This window comes from Oryzias latipes, chromosome 6 (assembly GCF_053564925.1).
Source record: "Oryzias latipes strain Hd-rR chromosome 6, Olatipes_Hd-rR_3.1".
In the NCBI taxonomy this organism is placed as follows: Eukaryota; Metazoa; Chordata; class Actinopteri; order Beloniformes; family Adrianichthyidae; genus Oryzias; species Oryzias latipes.
Window position 1 is genome coordinate 20,802,878 of NC_136242.1, and position 24,256 is coordinate 20,827,133.

At 39.0% G+C, this 24,256-nt stretch overlaps 1 protein-coding gene across 1 annotated transcript in view; it reads right to left on the reverse strand.

Moving 5' to 3' along the window:
• rasgrf1 (Ras protein specific guanine nucleotide releasing factor 1) overlaps nucleotides 1-23,971 on the reverse strand; it is a 30,860-nt gene extending 6,889 nt beyond the window's left edge. The window contains exons 1-19 of the mRNA XM_011476128.4: nucleotides 23,187-23,971; nucleotides 19,861-19,967; nucleotides 19,471-19,618; nucleotides 14,728-14,826; nucleotides 14,388-14,641; nucleotides 13,756-13,835; nucleotides 13,416-13,609; nucleotides 11,477-11,586; nucleotides 11,221-11,339; nucleotides 10,631-10,791; nucleotides 9,285-9,348; nucleotides 8,517-8,659; nucleotides 8,322-8,404; nucleotides 7,439-7,687; nucleotides 3,016-3,386; nucleotides 2,793-2,912; nucleotides 1,804-1,974; nucleotides 1,591-1,697; nucleotides 274-386 (exon numbers count right to left, since the gene is read on the reverse strand). Coding sequence (XP_011474430.1) covers nucleotides 274-386; nucleotides 1,591-1,697; nucleotides 1,804-1,974; nucleotides 2,793-2,912; nucleotides 3,016-3,386; nucleotides 7,439-7,687; nucleotides 8,322-8,404; nucleotides 8,517-8,659; nucleotides 9,285-9,348; nucleotides 10,631-10,791; nucleotides 11,221-11,339; nucleotides 11,477-11,586; nucleotides 13,416-13,609; nucleotides 13,756-13,835; nucleotides 14,388-14,641; nucleotides 14,728-14,826; nucleotides 19,471-19,618; nucleotides 19,861-19,967; nucleotides 23,187-23,462 — 2,969 coding nt within the window. The 5' untranslated portion in view covers nucleotides 23,463-23,971. The remainder of the gene's footprint in view (nucleotides 1-273; nucleotides 387-1,590; nucleotides 1,698-1,803; nucleotides 1,975-2,792; nucleotides 2,913-3,015; nucleotides 3,387-7,438; nucleotides 7,688-8,321; nucleotides 8,405-8,516; nucleotides 8,660-9,284; nucleotides 9,349-10,630; nucleotides 10,792-11,220; nucleotides 11,340-11,476; nucleotides 11,587-13,415; nucleotides 13,610-13,755; nucleotides 13,836-14,387; nucleotides 14,642-14,727; nucleotides 14,827-19,470; nucleotides 19,619-19,860; nucleotides 19,968-23,186) is intronic.
• Between the last annotated feature and the right edge of the window lie 285 nt (nucleotides 23,972-24,256).

Here is a 24,256-nt window from a genome sequence, read left to right on the forward strand (position 1 = left end):
CACAACCAAATGCATTTAAAAAAATTCCTTAAAAAACCCCAAAAACCCTTTATCTCATGTTGTCTTCCTAAAAATAGTAATTATATTGCTATTCTTATCTCAGACCTACCACAATATTTCCACACACACGGATTGGTTCAATATTTTCTACATTTTATGTCATTTCAAACTTTAATTCCCATACAAATAAGCTCTAAATAAAAAAAAAAAAGATTCTTATTCATTATGGAGGGACACATTTTAGTCTGACAGTCGATTTGCACAAAACCATACCTGATGATGTTGGCTGCTGCTTTCCTCTCCTGCGTTAACAGTTCAGGGTCATGCATCACTTCTTCAAGGAAAACAATCACTTTTGTTTTCAGCTCAATGTTGCTTTCAAAGTCCTGAAGTGACAAAAACCAAACACGTCCAGGAAGCTTAACAGTGACTCCATCATGTTTTGTGAAATTTCCCTAATAATAGTTGTTGTTTTGTTATCATCTGCAGAATCTTAATTTTTGATTGTGTGTGTGTGTGTGTGTGTGTGTGTGTGTGTGTGAGATGATTTGTTTTCTTTTCATTGCGCGGGATTAATTTCATATCAGTTTTGTGGGATAATTGTTGTGTAATGGTATTGTACTACACTTTGCATGAGATGATGTCGTTGGCTGTCTTGTTTTTGTTGTTGTGTGTGATGACAAGGTTTAAATGCAACATCTGATATGTGATTGTGTGCTATTATGGATTTTTATTGTGTGTAATCAGACAGTGTGTTGGAAACTTTGAGCCAACTGGGTTGAGTGAAATTTGAGTTTGAAGTTATCATAATTTTGTCCCTTCATTCTCTTCCAATTATCTGGAGCCAGGTCAGGGGAGCAGCAGCCCGATGTGCTCTCAGACCAGTTGAGCGACACAGTCCCTCCACTGTATCCTGGGTCGTTCCCAGGACCTCCTCCCGAGAGGATCTAGCTGCAAACATCAATGTCCAGAACTGGAAGTCCTTGACTGGAACTGGATGTTCCCCCACATTGCTTAAATTTTTTTGATTTCAACTGGTGACCCCGACACTGTATGATTTTCTCATTTTAGGTTTAAACTTTTTTTCTACAACACTGAACACTTCTGGGGATAGGATTAGGGTAAAGGGAAATTGTGTAAATTGTGCTTCCAGCCAATGATATCCGGCGTCATCTTGTACGCAGCCAGGTCCCTCTTACACCTCCTGAGATGACAGACCTGAAACACTTCTCAGGGAGGAGTCCAGGGGGCTTCCAAAAGACATGCCTGAGTTGCTTCAATTGGCTCCTGTTGATGTGGGAGCACCCACCCATGACTTGTAACTGTTTTATATAAAAGTTAAATGGAGTATACCTTCTTGGAAGGCTCAAAGCACATTACAGTCACAGTCACCCATGCACACACATATTTAAACACTGATGGCGGCTCTCCTGCCTAACACTGGCACCAACTTATAACCACCAGGAGCAATGTGTTACGATGTTGTAATATGATGGCAGTAGTTAGGTGATCTGAATATTGTGGTTGTAAAAATGTTGTGTCTTATGTTTATGTCTTGATAGGTCAATATTCATATTATTGCTCAGTTACCTGAGCATGTTTGGACACCCAGTGTCTCAGCACATTTAGGACTCTGTTGGTCGCCGCCCGTCTAATCACAAACTCTTTGTCACCATTTCTCTGATCTGTTGGAAAACCTAAAGACAAAACAAATAAAGCAAAAATCAGGCAAGGAAAAGGAAAACAGAGCTTAAAAATAAAAGAAATCTAAATTTGATGAGGAAAAAAAAGGCGGTTTTGTGCCTGTGCTGGCGAGAGACATCCGCCTGTACTTTTCCTTGGTAGGTGTCCCTTCATTGGCTCCAGCAGTGGCGATAGCAAAGGCAGAGGCGGCAGACAGAGCACTGCGATTGTTGTCGAGCTCTCTACATGATGGCATGACCATGCCATTGTTGTAGGAAAACAGGGAAAATTCTACACAGAAAGCAAAAAAAAAGACACATCTTAATTGGTTTAGTTTGATGGACTTCAGTGCTACTTTTAACTATATTTAACATTTTGACTAAAAAAAAAAAGTGAAACAGCCCAACACTTCCAAATTGTGAGAGATTTGGAAAAATTATGACTATGCACAAATCTCCACGAGGGGGCACTAAAGACCAACTCAGGTTTTTCACCCAGTTTCATCTCCATGAGGTTTTGATATTCAAGATGGTTGCAGCTAAATATAGCCACCAAACACCGGCATAACAGAGGAATCAACAGATTCTCTACACTCTGCTATTTCTGAATCCTCTGAGCGCAGGCGGATCATAACCACATAGGATTCCACCTCTGACAGTACCACAAAATTAACATTTTTCTGAGCAGACCGTGCATTTATCACACAATTTTGTTGCAAGATTTAGAGGGCCGAGATAATCTTGGCTACAGAAAAGATTACTGTGGGCAGCAGGGAAAACACGTTCTTGATGTTGTTGCTATGACACAAGTTTCCCAAACACCTACTGAAGCCAAGCTTTGTTTTTTCCCACATTCTTAAAACATACAAGTCTTATGCTGTTCATATTTTGTAAATTTTTCTCCAGTCCTAAAAAAAGCCCATTGCTGCCTTTGGCTAATGAGAGTTTTTGTCTCCTTTAAAGGCTTTAAAGGACAACAGCTTACCATTTAAATAAACTGTAATATCCCCAACTGCAATCACAGTACTTTTATTGAAGTACATCTCAGAGGTGTGAAATGGGTTATCAATGGGTCATTTGTGTGGAAATGCTAGTGTTTATTAAACGTACCAGAGGAGTTTTTGCATTTTATATTTTTTGGTGTGGTGGGAGACTTGGTGGGAGACGCCTCTGCATCACCGTCATCACTCTGGTTTTGATCATTATCACTTTCTTCTCGAACAGAAAGATCTGCTCAATGAGACAAAAAAGGATGGAGAACAATAAGGTCATCCACATGCTTGTTGCACCAAATTCAACAGTATTTTCCTTGGAATGACTGCTGACAGGCTACCTTGCTTGCAGACAGAAGTGTCCTCCACCTTTTCCTTCTTGTCCTCCCCCTCGTCGGGGATTTTGCTTGCAATAGGGCTGGACACATAAAGTTTGTTGATGTCCAATGTGGTTTTGCTGAATGGGGACATAGTGGAATACATGCTTGCATAGCCATTGGAGGAGCAGCTAAGGGCAGCCAGGTCAAGAGCTTTGCCCCCGGTGATGATGGGAATGTTCAGAGAGAGCTTGCGGCGGCGGTTTGGAGATGAGTTCTTGGCGATAGCAAGAGGTGGAGGGGAGGAGAACTTTCTGCTAGCCCTGGGAGAGCCAGGTGGCTCTCCATACAAGAGTTTATTGTTTTGGTTGCTGGCAAAGAATAACTCCAGGGACCTGAATGAGTGAAAAGACGAACAGTATTAGATAATAGAGCAGGGGTCTTCAACTAAAATTTAAGAGGTCCAGTTAAAAAACATTTCTTAAAGTTAAGGTCTAGGAAAAAAAGTCTAAAAATTCAGTGTAATATATTTTTAAATAACCGAGGATTGGTGGCACATCTGCATGTCATTAATATCCAACTCTTGCTTCAAATCTTCAAATCAGTATAATTAAAAACTTTTTGACATTATTTAATGTCACAAAACACATGGAACTGTGTGCCACACACACACACAATTAAACACACACACACACACAACAGGAACTGCCGACATTACCAACAAAACTAGATGAAAGGAGGATCCACTAGTCCTCATTAGCTTTTCCCACAAATTAAACACCTACCCGAAAGAAAGTACATTTGAACAAATGCTTGAAACTTTTCAGTCTATCGGGGTTGCATTTCAAAAATGTAAAATTCCTGCTTGATTCAGCCTTTTTGTAAGAAAAATTCCTAAATGTCCCTTTCACAAGTTTCCTCAGTTCAGAAAAATCTTCAGCAGGTCGGCAACTTTATTTGATTAAATCTTCATTCTCTGTCAAATATTTGCAGCTTGTGTTAAACTTAGACTTTGTGATAAAGATTTTCCTTTACTCTCAAAGTGAAGGCTGACAACCGGATGCCAACTTCAGCAGCGTCCAACTTTATAGGTCTGGCGGATAAATAAAGCAAAACAAAAAGACAACCATCTGAAAACTGATATTCTCTAAATATAATATGAACATAAATCCATCGTGTCTGCATCTTTATTATTGTGAGAATATGTGAAATATTCATATTATGCAGGGCGCCTCAGTACATGGAAACGACTGTCCCCATAAATCTACACATCTAGGAAAACTCCTGTTTTGTCTGTAAACAGCAGCTATATATATATTTCCCATTAAATACATTTGATTTAATAGGAACAAGCAGCACGTCGAGTTGGGGACACCCCAAAACATGAAAAAGTGATGCGGAGAGGGCCCCAAAAATACTTCCAGGTAAGACAAGTTGGGAGTGAATGTATTGGTTGCAACGAGGTGCCCATCGTAGTAGTGTTGTGTCAAGTTCGAACCCGAGTGCGCATGACCCAGCGTCTGGGTCCGGATCCGGACAGCGGTCCGCTAGGTGGGTGACCCCTGTTAGAGGATTATGTACAGTATGTGTGTTTTTTTTAAGTTAGAGAATTTGCAAAAATTAATAAGAGCCTAGCTAAAAAACAAACACACCCACCTAGTAAACAAGTCAGCAATCACAAATCTTTTTGAGCTTTCTCTCAGCATTTTAAAGTCAAGATGCAGACTGCAGCGTTTTAATAAACCTCCACCACTCCCCACCAGCCTCATGCCGACCTCACGGGTTCCCATAAATAGCACAGCGAGTGAAAGTGCGCACGGCTGCTGCTGACACAAGCAGCCAAGTGTAGGTGTCTTACAGTGACATGGAGAGCAGGGTGCGGACAGCCAGAGCTCTCCCAGATTTAAACCGCATTGTCGCATCCTCCTCGCTCTAGGAATGCTAAGAACAGAGTAAGCTCCCAAAGCACCACTCTCAATATTTCACGCTATGGATCTTTGCAGACAAGGAGAAAAGAAGAGAGGGGAGGGTGGGGTTCTGCAGCACCGAGGTTGGTTGCCATAGAGCGACAGATAGGGGAGAGATACTCCCAGCCAAAAAGGAGGGACTGGATCAAATATCTGCTGTGACTTCAATCTGCACAAAAATGCACACTCTGATGCTGAAGGATTGGCTCATCTAATGTTTTTTTACAGTTCACAAAACACATAAATACTTCAAGTAAAGTTATCTTGTAGCCATTATGTCACTCACAGGGCTGTGGTGGAAGGATCTTTCTATTAAATCATTGTAAAATATCTGCAAGTTGCAAGTATATAATTATCTTAGCCCCGCATGCTGAGTGTAACCAAGTCATGACATGTTTTAAAGGGCTCTAAACAGGCATTACTTTGATTTCCAACAGTTTACAAATCAGTTTAGTTCTGAAGAGTCTGTTCACTGTACTCTGACTTCAGAACTTAACAAGGACGTAAAAAGAGTTCATCTTTTAAATGTAAAGGCCCACCCCAATGAAATTGTGTTCTTAACCTGTTCTTATGGCAATTTTCTGATGATGGAGGACATTTATGAAGAAAATAAAAATAAGAATATAACGAGTATTTTTTATTCAAATCATTGTGAATCAGGAGCAGACAAAAAAAACGCAGCTGGAATTTTTTCTTGGTGTGATGTAGAACCTACTACAGCAAGCCACATGTTCCCATTCCTACGTATCTGCTTGCAGACAAATAGATCCATATACGTCTTTGTTTTCCTCATCCAAGATGCCATCTGGCTCTAAAATTGTTCCGCTGGATAGCTCCAACATTGCTCACCATTTTAGTTGCACTGGTAATTTTAGGTTGGATGTGTGAGGGGCAAGAGTGTAAAAAAAGGGATGGTGGGAAATGTTGGCATGTTAATTCTGCGCCATCAGTCTCGCCCACAACTCAGAAACGAAAAATTAATGAACTCCTGCCACTCCGCAGAAACTACGTCATGTAAAACGACACAGGTTTTTAGATTTAGGCTAAAAATGGGAAAGTCATTATTAAAAGACCACTGGGAACACTTTGAAAATCGATCAAAGATAATCAAAGGGGGATTTTAAGAGCAAACAAACCCCTTTTAGGAAAATCAGACTGAGGAGAGCAGCCATGGACCTGATCTGTTAATAAAAGCGAGCAGATTTAAAATTTCAATTTCTACAGTAGTTCTATAGAAAATCATTCAAAAATGCACGTTTTATCAAACCCTTTAAGAACCATGGTAACATCAGTGTAACAGAAAAACTTTAAACATGTATTTGGCGGTCCACTTGGTTTGTGGTACATCTCACATTCATTCATCTTCTAAATCACTCATGGGCAATGGCAGGGGACATCTTGGACAGGTCACCAGTCTCTCGCAGGCCCACACTCATGCACCCATAAACACTCATACCTAGGGACAATTCAGAGTAACCAATTAATTATGAAGCATGTTTTTGGATGGTGGAAGGGAGACCAAGTCCGTCCCTGGAGAAAACCCACAAAAAACATGCAATCTCCACACAGAAAGGTTCCCTATTGGTGTTGTTTCAGGTCCCCCAGCCGGAACTTGAACTGCGGGCCTTCTTGCTGTGAGGCAGGAGGGCTAACCACTGCCCCACCGTGCTCACATTTCTTTTAAGGTAAAATGGGTCCTAGTTCCTACGGGTTAATTTTTTAACTAGGTCATCTCATTTGAATCCATGAATTTAGGATATTTTTGTATTAGTTTTGTTTTGTCTCTCTGTATGTCACAACGGTGTGTTCTTTGACCTTTTCTTAAATACAAAATAAATAAATAAAGCTTTTAAATGTAAAAATACACCATTCCTGTGGTTAAAGTTTTTGAGCATATTAAAGTTCTTTATCCTAAAATTCTGTCTTTGTCATGGTTTGAGTTTGTTGTGTATTGTTTTTTCATTTTAGTTCTTGTTCTGTCTTGTTTGGTTCTGTTTCCTGTTTTATTTTGAAAGGTTTCCTGTCTTGTCTTGTTTCTTGTGCTTTACTTCCTTTGGTCCCCATCTGCCCTGATCGTGTTCACCTGTGTCTTGTCTGCCCTGTCTGTATTTAAGTCTTGTCTCTGCCTTCCTCCTGTGCTGGTCCATTAACTTCTGCTCATGTTGATCACATCTTCTTGTCTGGCGTCCATGTTCCATGTCCCTTGCCATGCCACAGTAAGTTTTTGTTTTAGTTTTGTCATCCTGCTCTACAGCGCTTTTTGTTAGTTAAATAAACCCACTTGCCCTGAACCCGTTTGCCTCCCGTCTCTGCGCCTGGGTCCTACCTGCTCTCGAGCCTCCCCCCCCCCCACACGACAGTCTTAGATTGTAGCCTTAAACCACAGCGATTCCACAAACCTCTGGTATTTTTTTGCCCAATGTGGGGCATTATCATCATCCTCAAAAGCGTCAACACTGGCCAAATGAAATGAGACTCACCGAGCAGGAATGGCACTGATGGGTTTTTTGTAGATAGTGATGAGCTTATCTAACACGACATCGGCGGTGGTGAAAACGCGGTACGAGTGCAGGAAGGTGTTGAGGAAATCGATGGAAAGGAAACGCAGATCAGTCAGTCTCTCCAGCAGGCGTTCAACGCTGGCGTAACGGATCTGCAGCACTTTACAGGAGTTCATCATCTTGCTGAAACGGATATCCACATCATCGCAGTACAGACTTGAATCTGACCTGTTTTAACAGAAATCAGTACACAAACTATAGTTAAAAACAATTGAATACAAATTTCCCAAAACGTTTTCAGACTGAAAAAAGGAACTTTGTGTAGATTAATCAAAGCTGATGAGCAATTTATCACAGTTTACAGGTTTTGGAGAATATTCAGAGAAAAATAATAAATAGTTGTGATTACAAGGAAAAATGTTGAGACTTGATTATTCTATTACCCTGCTGTGTCCTCTCACTTAACCTTATGTGTTTTGAAATAAAATAAAAAGTATATTTTCCCTCATGATCTCTAAAAAAAATCAAATGTCAATCATGGGTCTCTGCTAGTTTATGCACCCCCAGATGCAAAGACCATGCGTTCCGGTTAGCAAAGGCCAGGGTGGAACAGCATTTTTAAAATCTACACAATAGTATAAGTTGTCTAAATTATTGCTTTTCTTTTACTATACATATACACAGCCATTGTGGTAAACTTCTTTCCCTTCTCCATCTTTGTTGTAGTTGGAGATGTTAAGTTTGGCTGGTTTTGATTTGTCTTTGATTTTCTGAAAATTGTTAATTGGATGTTGCAACCCTGGCCGAAGAAAAAAAGGGAGAGAAGTTGCACAGCAATACATGCAAACAAAATGTGGCTTACTTGATCATCTGTGGCACCGTGACTTTGGAGTTGTCTTCAAAGGCATTCATCATCAGGCCGTTGCAACGAATGTTATCTATGCACTGCAGGACACGGACAGTGAAGTAAACAGATAAGACAGAGGAAATGTTAGTGAGTTTGGTCGACATCCTCAGATCTTGTCTCCGCTGGAGATTGTTATGCGTGTTGACATGCCTGGCTGATGTCACTGGTCCATGCAGACTTCTCCTGCCTGGAGGAAGCCACCAGGATGACTGTGAATGACTGGCTGTCTTTTGGTTCCACAATAATCTTGAAGTCCAGGTGCTCCATGTCCTGGCCACTTTTGTCTGATTTGGCTTTGAGGTGAGCACAAAGACTATGTTATTTCCCCGCTTTTTTTTAAAGACTTGATTGATTTAAAGACTTGAAATGATTTGCTGAAATTACCTTTTGGTGAAAAACAAATTGGGTGCAAAATAACTTCCTTATCTATTAATATTGTCTCCTCAAAGCAAAAGCTAAGGCTTTTGTTAATTTCTGGGCCACTTTAAAAGCATACAGGCAACAAATCTAGGAGCAAGGTCAACGGTTGGAACATTAATCTCAGATTAAGTCATAAATGAAAAACTTTTTTTTATTGGGAATGTTTGAAAAAGAGCTCACTTTTGCCCCAAACCCATAAATAGTTGAATTTTCTTTATCATCTATTTGATAAATCAACTCTGATATGAAAAAGGAGACGGTAAATGGACATATTTTCTATAATCTTTAAACCCCTGACAAATCCTCCAGATTTTTCTTGGAGCTATTTTTTAATCCAATCTTTTTTTGCATGCTGGGCCCCCCACCTCTTGGAGAAACAAATGTTTAGGAGATCCAAACAGTATGTATTCATCTTTTATCGACTATGATAACAGCGTATAAGGCATCACACTTGAAAGCACATTGTGCTCCAAGCAACATTATAAGTTAAACACTCACACTCATCATCAGTTCCCTCAGGCTCTTCCATAAGAGTGCAGTCTATCAGAGAGACAACTCCATTCTGGAAATGCATGATACAGTTACTGTCTTTATAACATACTCGTCAACACTGCAATGCATTTACACAACTAAAAACATAAAGAGTTGGAGACGGGTGCAACTCAGATTGTTTTGTGATTGTAATAGTTTGAGGATATTCTGTGTGTTTCTAAGACTAATAGTTAAAGTGTTGACTGCTCCTGATAGAATCACAGCATTTTTTATGTTTTAATATTCTTTTTTTATTTATTTGCTTTATTTGTTTATTCATGTACAAACCAAATCAGGGTAAAAAAAAAAATCAGAAATAAGCATACCACAACAAAAATGGCAGAGCGAAAAAAAAAATTGGGACAACTTAAACTAAAAAATAGTTTTGCCATACTTGCAAATAGTTTTACAACCATAAATTATTGCTGTTTTCTACTTTATACTTTAAAGAGACTTGAAATAATCAGAAATTCTAAAAGAGGGTAAATGAGGTACAATGTTTTTCTTCATTTTCAGTACAGACCAAAAGGTTGGACACACCTTTCCATTCATTTGAATGAGAAGGTGTGTCCAAAATTTTGTCTGTACTGTACATATATGAATAAAGTATTTGCACAAAATAATGACAAGGTTGATTACTTCAGATGTCCAAATTGTCCATGAAGTAGAGAATATCAGTTAAAGAAAAGCGGGATTGGAGAGAATTTAACTGCAACGTAAAAATGAGATATTTGCATACGGAGAAAACGTGAAAAAATTGGAGACTAAACACATATTTTGGGACAGACCTATTATTCAAGATTATTGGATAAAAAAAACAACAAAATAAAAATGAAATACCTTAAAATATAATGTCTGCTTGGTGTGATACCAAATGACATCTTGAAAGAAACGTGCTTTGTATTTTATTAGTAATTGCAAGAAACATTATTACAATAACCTGAAAAATATCAAAGTACCAACAATAAAAGAATGGAAAAATAAACTTAAAAAAGTTTATGTAACAGAAAAACTGACCACCTCCCTTCAAAAGGAAGTAGATGTTTTCAACAACAGATTGAAGAGAGTAGAAGAATATTTTGATTTTTAAGTTTAAGGTTGTCTAATGACAAACCAAATGACAATTTTAAAAGAAAAATGTATGCATATGACTGCAGACATGTTCCATAACACTATAATGGATGAACGAGCAAACACATTTTCTAGGTTGCATCTTCTACCTTTAAAGATGTGTTCTGCTGTTTGTGAATGTTCTCAGTTTGACTTAGGCGATGCGGCGCAGCTGCACTGCTCGCTCAGCAACTACGGCCTACCTTGGTGAGATGAAGCTTTCCTCCAGAACCCCTGGTGCAGATGATTAAATGCTTGGAGAACAGAAAGCACTGCCTCTCTCCCTCCTTCTTTAGAGACAGAGAGCCCAGTCGCCCTCGGGTAATTTTGCCCTTCTCGCTCATTGGCACCTGGATCAGAGACCCTGCATGCAAGTAATGTGGACAAGTAAAAATCAAAGAAAACAGAGACAAACGGAAAACAGGTAAAGTTTAAGAAAGGCGTCAGTAAATAACTTAAATAACAAACATGTACAGAACATGCATAGTCACGCAACATAACTAGGATTACATAAACTACCAACTCCGTTTACTCTTGTCTAACCCATCAAGCCCTGCTGGGGACATCTGACATTTACAGTTCCAGATTCATCATCAGCTATGCTCAGAACAGCCTTATTGCATTTGGAAATTAAAGACTTTTCCTTTGAGCAATGTGTGCTCTTCCTCAAAGACCGTCAACTTTCATTTTCATGGCAGTCTGTGAGATCAGGCTGTCTGAGATATTGTGTGGAGGGGACAGGAAATCCTCTTTTTCTGTCATCTAGAGTTCAACGCTTGCAGGTGAGAGTTACCTTGTCTTACGAACGTCTGGCTGGTATCAAGGAGGACTTCACAACCCTCTATGATCATGCGCTCTATGGCCAAGTTCTTCCTGATGTTCTCCGTCTCGCTTACCTCATCGTGCATTATTCTAGGAAAGAATACCATTCGTAAATATCTTGGTGTCTGGTTTTTCATAATCAACATGAATGGTTAGATGCAAGTGTTGTGTATGATGCAAAACTATGATATTTGAGACCTAATACTTGTTTTGATTGTGACAAATACCTGGAGAGCTCCTCCAGCTTGGATTTGGCATAGTCCAGACTGTTCCTCTCTATGTGTTCATGGGGTGTGTGGGCCAGAAGCTCGTGAAGAGTAAGAATATAGCGGGGTATCTAGGATAAAACACAAAGAAACTAGCAGGTCATACAAGGCCAACAAAATAGAAAAATCAATTTTTCACGGGGCTGCCGGAGCCTATCCCGGCCACTTATGGGCGAAGGCAGGGAGCACCCTGGACAGGTCGCTAGTCTGTCGCAGTCAATTAGATTGTTTCATTTTTTTATTATGAGATGATTGAAGCTGGGCATTTGTTAAAATGCTGTGTCTATTGGTTCAAGTGTAAAGCTAAATACACAATGTACATTTGACACACATTCAACACCACGTTAAACGTGTGTTCCGGAATATGTGCATGTTTACACTGGATAAGCAGGGAGTGGCTTCTCATTTTTTCCCAAGCTTCATTTGGAAGACGTTTGGTGCCAAATATGGAAGTGGAGTAAATCATGTGAATCTTGCTCCAGGCTTTTCTTTCACAGTTCCATTCTGATATATAAAGACTTGTTCAGATAATTCCGTCCGGGCACAAACTACAATTATCAATTTTTACTTCATGGTCAATTTTTAAAAGGTCTGCACTTTTTATTTGAATAAAAGCGACTCCATTCATATGTCAGAGTCCCTGATTTAACCAGGTTAAACTTTCAATGCGTGTTCAATGGGTGTTTTTTACCTAGAGTCCAAAAACAGTCATAAAAACGTGTGTAGCAAAACGTGAATATGAGAGTTTTGAAGCAGAAGCCTGAAACGCACATTAACATAGACTTTTCATTGGAAGTGGTGGCTTGACCGCGCATTGCAGAGAGTGGTGTGAACATAGCTTTAGAGTTCTATAGCAAGGACACTGTGTCTGTACATTTATTGGCAGGCTGGCCGACACATTCTTTTACCTTTAAAAAAAAAAAAGACAATGTGGGAGACATATTTCTTCTGATTGTTAGCACTGATTGTTGTCCCTCTTCAAAGCACTTGTGGTTGTCATTTGTAGTTTTAAAGATACTGATTATTCCACATCCCTATAGTTAAGTCACAAGAACAAAACTTGCATATGTGTGAGGTGACTGACATGTAAGGTAACAGCTTTTTGATTTCATCAAAATTTATAGAAAACACTTTTACCTGCCCAAAAAAAGGTGGGCCCAAAATTTTAAATCACTTTGAATGTGCATCATTTATGTGCTTTAGATCATCATGGCTGTGACAGGTGAGAGGTTTGTGTGGATGAACTGCACACAAAAGCAGAAATGGATCATGATACTGCTGCCACCAGCTCTCACTGAAGTAATCGTTTCAATCAGACCACACATTGTTCTGCATTAGCTGATGGAGACACTTCAATTGGGGTCTGCCACTCACAATTAAAGATCATCTAAGGTCAGGCTTTTAATGAGGTAAACCTTTAAAAAAGACTTTAATTATTGATCAAACAAGGCTTGCTTCAATAAAAAGGAAAAAAATGCTATCACCTCATGAATAAAAAGTGAGATACTTTTTTTTTGCTATTTGGTTTAAGATTTGAGACCAAACAAAATGCTATTTCATTACATATCATAGAATACATTTTGTGAATAAGTTGAAAGAGGAATTATTACACTGTTACATAATTTATTATTTGAATAATGTTTTTTAAACAACCAGGTTGTAAAATCATGCCTGCGTGGATACAGATTGACACAAATGTCTGATTCCTTCAGCATAACAGTTAGTGGCATAAATAAATGAAAAAAAAAGGCTCAGACTATGAGAACATTGTTAATACATTATTTTATGTAATGCCTCTGCAGCAAAGATGTCTCTGCTTTTTGCTTGCATTTTTTATTTTATTTCTTTTTTTGTGTTCTTTGCAATGGACTGTGTGTAACTGTAAAGCATTTGCACTAACCTGAAACATTGGGTAGGTGAGAAAGGTCTCCAGAGTCCTTTCCTCACAATCAGGCTTGGCCTCGTACTGCTTCAGTAGTTTGTCAAAGTCCCTGTTCTGCTTGCAGTGAGCCAGGATCTGCAGGCTGTACTGGTGGTTCCTTACAAACTCTTGGTATATGTTCAACATGGGCAGCAAGATGTCAAAGAGGTCAGCTGGAGAGAATGATGCCCCCCAAAAAAATCAAAAGACACATAAATCATAATGAAAGCATAAAAGTATTGTATTAGCTTGAATGACTTGTGGATCAAGAGAAAATATCCTGTTGATTTTCCAACAAGGAAAAAAGGAAGTATCTTACCGAGGACTAATGTTGGCCAGCTTGCTATTCTGGCTTTAAGACCCTGGTAGAATATCTGATGCAGGAACATAATAGTTTCACTAAAATGGGAGGAATAAAAACATATATATATATAAAATGTTTATTAAAATTAATTTTTACCATGGTCCAGGTGAATACTCAATTCTGATTGGCTGCTGGGTGTGGTTCAAAAAGTTAAAAATCCACAATAATAATGCTTATTTTAAAAAGAAGTTCCGGTCACATAGCTTAAATGTTCTGTATCACTGCACCGGCTTCTTTAAAACAAGCTTAAGCTTTGTCATCTGGACAAAAACACGGGGTAAGAGGTTTCTCTAAAATTAATAAACAGGCTTTCAGGTGTGTGTAAAAAGATGAGGGGGGAATTTAATTTCTTTGTTAGGAGAAACAAAAACACCCTTAAAACCAGGATTTTCAAATCTGATTGGTCACTTTTTGGAAAAAGATTATGTGTAAAAATGTCAATTTCCATGCAATATAAAAACGGGTTTAGCAATGCATGAAAAAAAGTCATACATTTTTTCTTAAACGTTCAAGTTTTTTGTAACCAACATAATTATATTTATTTGAGGAACTATGTTAAGTAGTTTATATTTGGTGCCATAGCAAACCTGTTGAGGAAGATGCTGCTGACGTCATCGTGGGTGATGGGGGGTTTCTTGGAGCTGGCAGCCATACGTAGAGGCCTCAGAAAGTTGTTCACCAAGATATGAAGTTGTTGCACGTACTCGGCCTCTGAATCCAACATGCTGAAGACCACCTGGTTCCTCTTCCTCATACTCTCTGCATGAGGTGAGCGGATGTAATCCTGGATGATGGTCTTCCACTTCCTCCTGCAGATCCAGCCTCGCAGGAAACTCTGGACCTGCATCAGGTTGGGTGAAAGTCAGCCCCAAAACAAACTTATGAGAAGAAACACTTTCTTTTTTTTTTTTTTTTTTTGTTCATCACCTTCTTGATCTTCTTGATTTCAGAGTCGTCGTCGTCGTCGTTTGGGGCGGCTGCTGGGCTGGCGTTGATCTTCTCGTTGTCTTTGAGTAGTCCGGCAATCTGTCGCAAAATAAAGCAACCAAGGAAGACGAATCACTACTCCTCACACTCTTTCTTCCTCTCACTTACTGTAAATGCATGTAAACAAAGTGACTCAGCCAACAGAACCTGTGAACACAGCCCTGACGCAAAAACTGACTAAGCAAGTGGATTTCAATATGCTGGTTCTCCTAATATTTGTCATGCTGTCATCACCTATTCTAATGCTTGTAATTATAATAAAACACATGGCAGTTTGCCTTTTTGTGGATGTAAACATAACAACAAAAACACGCATCCATTTCAGTGTTTCCTCAAACTGTTCAAACCTAGTAAACATGTCTCTCTTCACTTAGCAACAGTTGTTAATTTATTGTCATTGCATTTTGTTTTTGAAAGGCAGAATGAATGCTTATTCAGAAGATAATTAGATTTCATTTGCACATTAAAGTTAAACGATTATTTGATCTGAAGACGACGGCAGGGAACACAGGCCTTCAGGAGTCTCTGAGAGGAGAACTGCTGGCCTCAACACCTCGCTCTGTGATGGTTCCATTTCCTCAAAAGTTTTCCACATATTAGACATAAGAACACCACAATATTCAAGATAATCTCTCCGTTCCCTGCTGGTTTGGCTTTTATTTGTGGCGCTGGCAGGTTCAGGCGAGGGAGGGACATGGACAGGTTTTGGAAAGGAGGGAGAGTGCAATAAAGAAACCGTGCCAGGGAGTCTATAGACCTTTTTCACACTTCCGCATTTTTCGACCGGAAATACGTCAATGACGTGTAAAACAACTTCCTGTTAGCGTAGCAGCAGATATGAAGAATGGCAGAGTCGAAGAGTTGCAGTCTCTGTTGCGTTCCAGGCTCTTCGTCTTCCTATCAAAAACAGCCTTACCTTTCATTTCATCATTTTCCTGTGGATCCAAACCTGAAACCCAAATGGATATAGGCGATCCGAAGAGATGAAGGGCATAGTTTTAATGTAAACACAGGTAGCACCCTCTGCTGCCGGCACTTACTAACTTCGCTCCGGATTGTGGTGCGGCTGCGTCGTTCGTCGCCTGAAGAGTGGTGTCGTCCGGAGTATTTTCCCTTGGAAAAACTTTACTGATCCTTTGAGAAGGGAGTCAGAATATGACAGAACCTCAAACGTCAGGCTATGCAGCTAAGCTGTGAAGATAGCAACATGGTGGCTAAGCTAAGGCAGTAAATGGATCACGACTACGTGACACACCCACCTGCAGGTAAGGTTGTTCATAATGTGTTTGGTTAACGTTAGTCAACTATGTGTACCGTTATTGGATAAATGCATTTCTACCTGAACAAATTAATATTTATAATAAAAGATGTTCATGCTCTCACCTATTTTAATTACATGTATTTAATCACTTTTGAGCATTTTTTCATTTTGTAATTTCCTTAACAAAAATAAATGAAATGTATTTGTAATTAAATACTTAACATACTTTTCAAAACATGATTACTGTGTTGTGTTGAAAGGTAGCATTAATATATTAAGACTGATTTTTAATTTCTTTATCTTCACAGGTGCTCTGGATGAGGCTTTGGATTACATCCATGACTTAGAAGCCAAGTTCCTTTGCTGGAGCCAGGAGACGATGTCATGGCGGACAAAAGTTCCTCGTTCAAGACCTCCTAACTGACATTGGATCTAAGATCATCATTCCACCTTTTAAGCTTTCAGCTCAATTCAGCAAGGAGGAAACAGAACAAACCGCAGCCATTACCCGCCTCAGAATTATAGTGGAAAGAGTGATCAGTAGGATAAAGTCCTTTCACATCAGGAACTCTCTGTGCCGCTCACACTGATGGGCAGTGTGAATCAGATCTGGCTTAAATGCCGTGTTTTGGCAAATTGTCAAGGACTTTTTTGTTTTGAAGAGTGAATTAATGTTTGGTATGTAAATAATGTATAATGTGCAAATAGCATGGAAAAATTTAGTGTTTCCACATATTCTTAAAATCTAATTAAATATAATTGTTATATTCGTAATATTTTTCTGTTGAAATGTGACTGACTACACAAAAAAATTAGATGAACAAATAAAACAATTTTGGTCAAAATTGTGCCTCATTTAATTTTTTGGTATGCAAATAACATCAAACATTTACAATAAAAAATAACATTACAGATCAACAGTAAGACAGAAGGCTGAACTGATTGTTAAAGACAAGATAAGTGTAATTTAAGGTATGCATTCATCCATTTGCCATAATATATATCCAAGTTCTCTTTCATTCCATCTCAGAAACCCATCCAACACAACCATGAGAGGTTGGGGCTGCACCTGGCATAATCTGCTTCCAGATGCCATCATATGGATCTGGCTGTGGTCCTACACAAGAGAAACACAACACACAAAAGTTAGACATAAGTGCATAACTACATTTCAATTTAATTAATTATATCTGCTGTAACCATAATTTGGTTGGTCATAAGATTAGAAAAAAAACAAACTTAACTTGCTCACAAAGCAACAAAAAGTTAATCACCTGTATGCCTTTTACAGTGTGGACCTCAGACCGTCCCTGCGAACTGTTTTGGGTTTTTGCACCACCAGCTCACTAACCGGTTCAGGATGGATTCCCTTATAAGTAAAAGGCAGAAAGCAATTAAAGTCTGTAGTAACTACTTGGGGTGTTTTTATAATAATTTAGAGTTGTTATGGATACACATACGTTCTTAAAAAATAATGACAATATGATCACAAACCCACCTGTGTTCTTGGTCTGTGCCATCAAGCCACTCGTGCAGGCCAGGGGGGTGGAGCAGCCTGCAGACCCAGCTGTGAATAATGTGCGGTCTGGAACAGGATGGCAACTATGTGATTGCAAAATCCTTTACCAGCCACACAACTGCAGAAGAAAGCTTTCAGGTTGGCACTTTCTGCATCCAGTGATATCTAGACACAATAAATTATATAGGTTAAAATTAGGACATACTTATGTTGCTACATCAATGTAAAATGAAACTATAACTTTCAGTAGGGTGACCAGATTTGAGTTTGTAAAAAAGAGGAGTGAAGTGAGTTTGTGAGATATTTCATCGAGAGTAATTGGTGTTCAGAGCTGCATAAATGAAGCAAATATAATTACATTTCATCTATGTTCAATGTTATTTTATTATATAAGTATCAAAAGAGAGGACATGTCCAGGAAAAGAGGACTTCTGCTCACCATACTTTCAGAAAAATAATACTAGTAAGTGAAGAAAGTGCCGCAACCGCAGCAAAATGAACACGCATACGGGCAACTTAACATTTCTTATTTACAGCTTCACCAAATTTTTGGGTGTTATGTTAATCTCATGCCTTTTCACTTAAACATACACACAACATATTCACTGCGATGCCTTATATTACAAATTAATAACACCAGGATTTACAGTTGACGTAAACACACAGAGTTACCGGTGATGCGGCTATGGCTAAAGCTAGCTGAAGCTTACCTTGGTAATGGTGGATAAACTCTTCGTGGACGAATTTATATCCCATGTCCAATTTGTTTCCTTTAGTGGACGATTGCATCTTCACACTCTTCATCACATCGGTGCTGGTGAACTTCGGAACACAACTCAGGCTCTTCGAAAACACTCTAGGCTCTGCCATTCCTCCGCCAGCGAAGCACAAACCGGAACTATGTTTACACGTTGATGACGTACTTCCGGTTTTTGCGAAAAAGGTCTATAGACAGTCATTCTGCCTGATATTGTGTGGCTGTGTCATATTTGGAAAAAGTCCTAAGTATCTTAAAGGCATTTGTTCTGTGTTTGTAAACCATGATGCCAGTGATGATTAGTGGATTGATGTCATTGATTTCAGCCAAAAATGTTTGTAATTTTAGCTCTGTGCTCGCACTGCATGCTGGATTCCTACATTTTTTCAGCCATTTATAGCACTTGAATATGCACACACGTCGAAACAAGAGGATTTACATAACATCTATTTTTGTTCCATTTTGCACTAAAGCGTGATACATGCAGTAAAGACAGCAGGGTGTATTTATGATTTATTTAGGCCTTGATGAAGGATTTTTTTTTTTTTTGCTTTCACAGCCTAAACACCAAATAAATAAATCATGCTTTAGGCATCAAAACACAACATTTACAAACCAAATATACCTTATCTCATGACCTCTTTTTGTCTAACGGCTGTCATGTATGTTGCAAAAGAAATTGCCCTCAGAGATATTTGCCTTTTCTGTGACTTTAACAGAAGTGGATGTGACTTGGCTTGTTGCTGCCAAAGTGCCAAAAAGATTACACAAACAGAAACAAAATTACTGTAAGTGGTATGTAGAACATGCCAACAGAAAAGGGGATGGAGTTCTCCTAAAAACTTTAAATAAAACTTCAGTTTATTTATCCTATCTTTACCCCCAAAAAATGGGTCAAACAAGATAAATGCAGGCAAAGATTCAAGATTGATGGTTTTTTGTCTATTACTAAAATGTATTAAACTAAACTAAACCGATTCATTTTCAAACAAAGCAGATTCTCAGAAGATCTTTAGGTTTACATCTTATAAGACTGTCAAAAAAGTGCTGATAACAATTCAAAAAACAAACAAATATTACAATAGTTGTCTTTGAATCCCTTTAATTGAGTTTGTGAAAAAAGGAACACATCAGAGTGATCATTACCTCTGACTTCAGCCTTTCAATCTCTATTTCCCCATCTTCTATCTGTTGTCGAAGTTGCTTAGCAACGGTTTTCTCAGTCTCCACAATCTGAAGCAGATGAAGATACTTCTGCATGAGAGTCTCATGCTCAGTCGCCAAGTTCCTGTAACTGTAAAACATGAAAGCACACACACAAAAGCTCGCATGTATTGCAGCTAGAACGATGCAGTTACTTTAGTTCATTTCACATTTATGCAATCGAGTGATATTCGTCATTTTCCAACCCTTTCAGGGAAACCATAGCAACACTGTTGACAGACTCAGCAAACCAGTCAAAGATTCCTTACCCTCCGTCGACCAATTAAATATCTAATTGCTATGTCTGCACATTACACTGATGAGTGCCTTTACCTGGCGTGTGATATTGCTGCCACCCATTCATCGCAGTCTTTTACATCTTCTGAGCGCAGTTCAAGTGCCTTCTGGTTTTCATGGGTGAAGCTGACTGTGAAATAATACTAAAACAGATAGGAGGGAAAGAATGATGAGTTCCAGGTCCATGAAACAGATCTACCATGTGTGTCTCACATGAGGGGTAGTCACTTTTGGATTTAATTAAAAAAACTCGTACAGGCTGGATCTTTAACAGACTTTTGCCCATGAGCTTATTCTGATTCCTTGTTGCTGCACACACTAAGAGGGTGATTTAATACAATAAGCCTATAGAAGCCATGCTTGCCTGCTGCGACTGCGAGGACATTTCTGATTCCCAAGAGGAAACGCAATAAAACACGAAGGCTGGAGATACCGCAAAGTACAGTACATATGTAACAGTCCGATACCTGTTTCCTAGCAACTCAGGTCAATGCAAACTGTTGGTTGCAGCTGATTCTGGCTCTTTCTTTTCAAGAGTGGACTAATGTATGTCTTGTACTAACTTACATAAATGTATTTTCCACCATCTATGCTGTTTATGAGTTGTATATTCTGGAGAATGGACTCACCACCAAAAAACAGGAATAAATGCATCCAGGAAAAGGTCTAACTTGTAAAAGAAAAGTGTCCCATTACAAAACTGGGCTAAATATTCCACTGAGTGAAAACAGATTTTGATTTTTTTTAAAAAGGCATTATTTGGTGGAAAAATAAAGTTGTTTCACAAAATGGTAGCACTAAGAGATGTTTTAATATTAATTTCGGGGGACAAAAATTCTCTCTGCCTTAAACTTAAACTTTAAGTTGATACTGGAAGGGAATTTGGAAATCCAAAAATGTCCAAAGATTCTGAAAAAAAAACGTTCAAATGACTTGAAAAATGAAAAAGATGTAGCCAAAAACTGTTCTTTAAATTTGTGAAAAAGGATTACATTTATGCATTCTTTATATAAATGATATACATCTATATTCATTCTACTGATGAAGAACCTCTATTTCTGTCGTGGAGGATGCATGTTGTCGATTCCACTACTTTCTTGGTGAATGCATGATGTGAGGCAACATTAACTACACCTTCTGTTGTACAGCTGAGTCATGCATCTTTCAAAATAAGATCTGAGGAAGTTTGTTATAGGTTCAAATGTTTTGAATTATTGTTGAAGAATATCTTTTGTGGACACAGCGAAAAGGTCCTGGTTCAAATCCCAGCTGAGTCTTTTCTGTGTGGATTTTGCTTGTTGTACTAAAGTATTGATAGGTTGTAGCTTCTTCCCACAGTCCAAAAATGGGCTTTATAGGTTAATCGGTGACTAAATTGACCCTCAGGTGTAAATATGTGTTTGTCTGTGAGTTGCCCTGCAATAGACTGCCCTTGCTCTAAAGTGGATGGGATAAGCCCCAGTACCCCTGTGACCCTGAACAGGACCTAGAAGGATGATGGATGCACAAATGTTCTGCTGAATTGCGTTTTTGTGGTATATTTTAAAAGTTTCAGCTGAATATAATTCTGCTTTTTGGAGATTTAAACTTTAGCAATTATTTTGCATTTGTCTGCTTTCAATGCAGTACTCAACATCATTTCTGTGTGTGCTGTGTGTTTTCAAAAAGCTGCATGTCTCACAGGTTTATTTTAATAACAATGCATCTTGTGAACATTTTTTTTTTTTTTTGTGTGTGAGTGGCTGATTGAAGTGCTGCTCTGAGAGATGCTTTTCAAATAATTGGACTGCGACCCTTCCATGGTACCACAAGAAGCAAATATGGCTCAGATACTGCTCACATTAATAGGAGAGACGTGACGCACTGCCTCTCTGTTTTACAGCCTCTCCTGACTGCATCATGCTTTAGGATGCAAAAAAAGGTTGCCATAGAAACCTTAGATTCAGACATGATTATATTTTCACTAACTGCATTAAAAGATGGATTTATATAAAGTAAAAAGAGGGAAAGTAAAAGTGGCAAAACCTCATATAGTGGCATAGAAAAGAGGTCATGCAGATTTTGTTCTTTTTTTGTGCTTTTTAACATTGGCAACAATTTTGAATCCAAATTTATGTTAATTCTTTACTGTGTGCACATTTTGAATCATGGTAGACCACAACAGAAGTGACACACAACAAAATCATGTTTGTATATCATATATTTTGAGACAGCTCAATACGCAGAAAACGGGACTGGTAAATCTATGAAGAAATCTCACATGGGAGTTTTTTTCCGTGTCTTTGTTGACAGTGCAAGACACTGAGGTTTTTTTTTTTTTTTTGCATTCTGCTTTGTCAGCACAAGGGCAGCTGTTCACAGGAAGATCCTGGCTTGAGTTTGGATTGCAGCCCTAAACCTTCAGCGTCAAGCATAGAACAGGAAGAGTGCTCAGTGAAGCATTCTATTCAAGCTTATTTACAATAATCACAATAACACGCCTGTTAGTCATAGTCTTCCAGACTGTTGTCTTTCTGATCGAACATCCAGCCAGGAAAATTCAAACTAAATGACTTCAATGAATCGATTACAGCCAGTTTGTTTAATTTACCACACTAATTATTGTGTCAATAGTTCAAAAAGATGTAAAACATGATGGCAAGGCCATTTTAAAAATATCTCTACTGAGATGCAACTTCAAGAATCATATTGACTGAATTATTTGATTTTGTAGATTAAATAAGAAGGATCTGGCCCCCTGCTGCGTCCTGAGGCTCAACTGTAATTTCGCAATGTTACCACTAGATGGCAACCTTGAGGTGCCAACTTTTTTTTGGTACTGTTGTAGGAAAAGACATTAGGCGGGCAGCAGGATCGTTCATTCTACACCACAAAAAAAACATTAAAAAATAAAAATAATTTTCATAGCTAAAACACGAAAGAAAAAGCGATGCACCCCCAACAACACCTGCTGAAAAGGTGTGTATGTGTGTTGGGAGGGGTGTGGGGAGGGGGGCAGGTTTGCTGCAACATTAAAAAAATAAATAAAAAAGGCATGCGTGGATTTTTGCAGGCCTGTTGCAATGTCATTAGCTGTTGTTAATGTTGTTACCTCATCATTAAAGCCATGCATGGATTACATAAGTAGCAATTGAGCAATGCAAAACCCTGCGTTGCCTCTGCAGCACTGAATTCGAGGTCGTCATGAAACGGCATCCGAAGTAAACATACGCATGTATTTAAAAAAAAAAACAAAAAAAACATCCCACGCAATTGTGGCTCATAGGGTAATTTTGCATTCAGCGATGCACCTCTGAGTCTGGCAAACAACAAAGCAGAATGGAAAGGGAGCGCAGATTTGTGCGCGCACACGCTGTCCGTACCTGCTTCTCCAAGCACTCCTTGGCTGACAGCGAGGGCTTGGGTGAAGGCGCCCTGTCGCACATGCATCCTTCCAACAAGTATAATCCCGATGGTCGAGAGCTGGACTCGTTCTCGAAATAAAAGAGCATATTCTGCAACAAAGCAAACCACTTTGTGTGCCATTTGGTGTTATCTGAGCTCTTTTTGCTCAAGCACCCTCTCCTTGTACCATCCTTCTTTGCCAAAAGCCCCAGGTAGGTGACATGCCCATCATTAAGTCGTATTCCCTTCTGCATTTTGATGAAGAGCTTCGGCTGCGCGCAGCAGGTCGGTCGTTACATCCTTGTGAAGTCAAATATAAAGACAGAGGAGACGCTCAGTTTGTGAATGCGGGGCTCTGGCAGCTGGCTCGTCCACTCTGTCCGACGCATTCACGGTGTTGGCATTTACGTGGAAAGAAAAGAACAAAGCGAGGCACGCAAGTCCAGCATCCTAAAAATCTTTTGTGCGACTCCGGGCACTTTTTAGCTCCTCATCCTCCAATTGGGCAATAAAAAAATAATAAAAAACAAAAAAGGTAAAGCTGAGGGACAAAAATCTGCAAACATAACATGAGAAGAAATGGGCTTCTCAGTCCGTTTCTCTCCTGAAACCTCCAGAAAGCAGCAGGCTTGCTGCTGAGCTAGTAGTGCTGGCTGAAGTCACATGACGCGTGCCTGGTAGAGCAGATTTCAGGACCTTGGAGAGGAACGTTACGGGATGCTTCACAAGTTGCTTTCCCTTTCCGGACAAACAAGCAAACTGCACTGATGGCTAAGAAAGGGATCATCTTCTGAGGGATAACTTGTCTTTGTTTTTCAAATATACAAGAATAAGCAACATCCATGGGTACATTGGCACAAAAAGAATATTTTTTCTGCAATGAAACAAACAAAAACAAAAAAAAGAGGTCAAAGATGATATAATCTATGCCTCTGTGCCCCACAAACCAGATCAACTAAATATAGCTTTATAGTTTTATGTATTTCTTGCTTTTTCGTCTGTAAGAGTAAAACAATAATCTGTCAGCTATCTATCATTTCATTTGCAT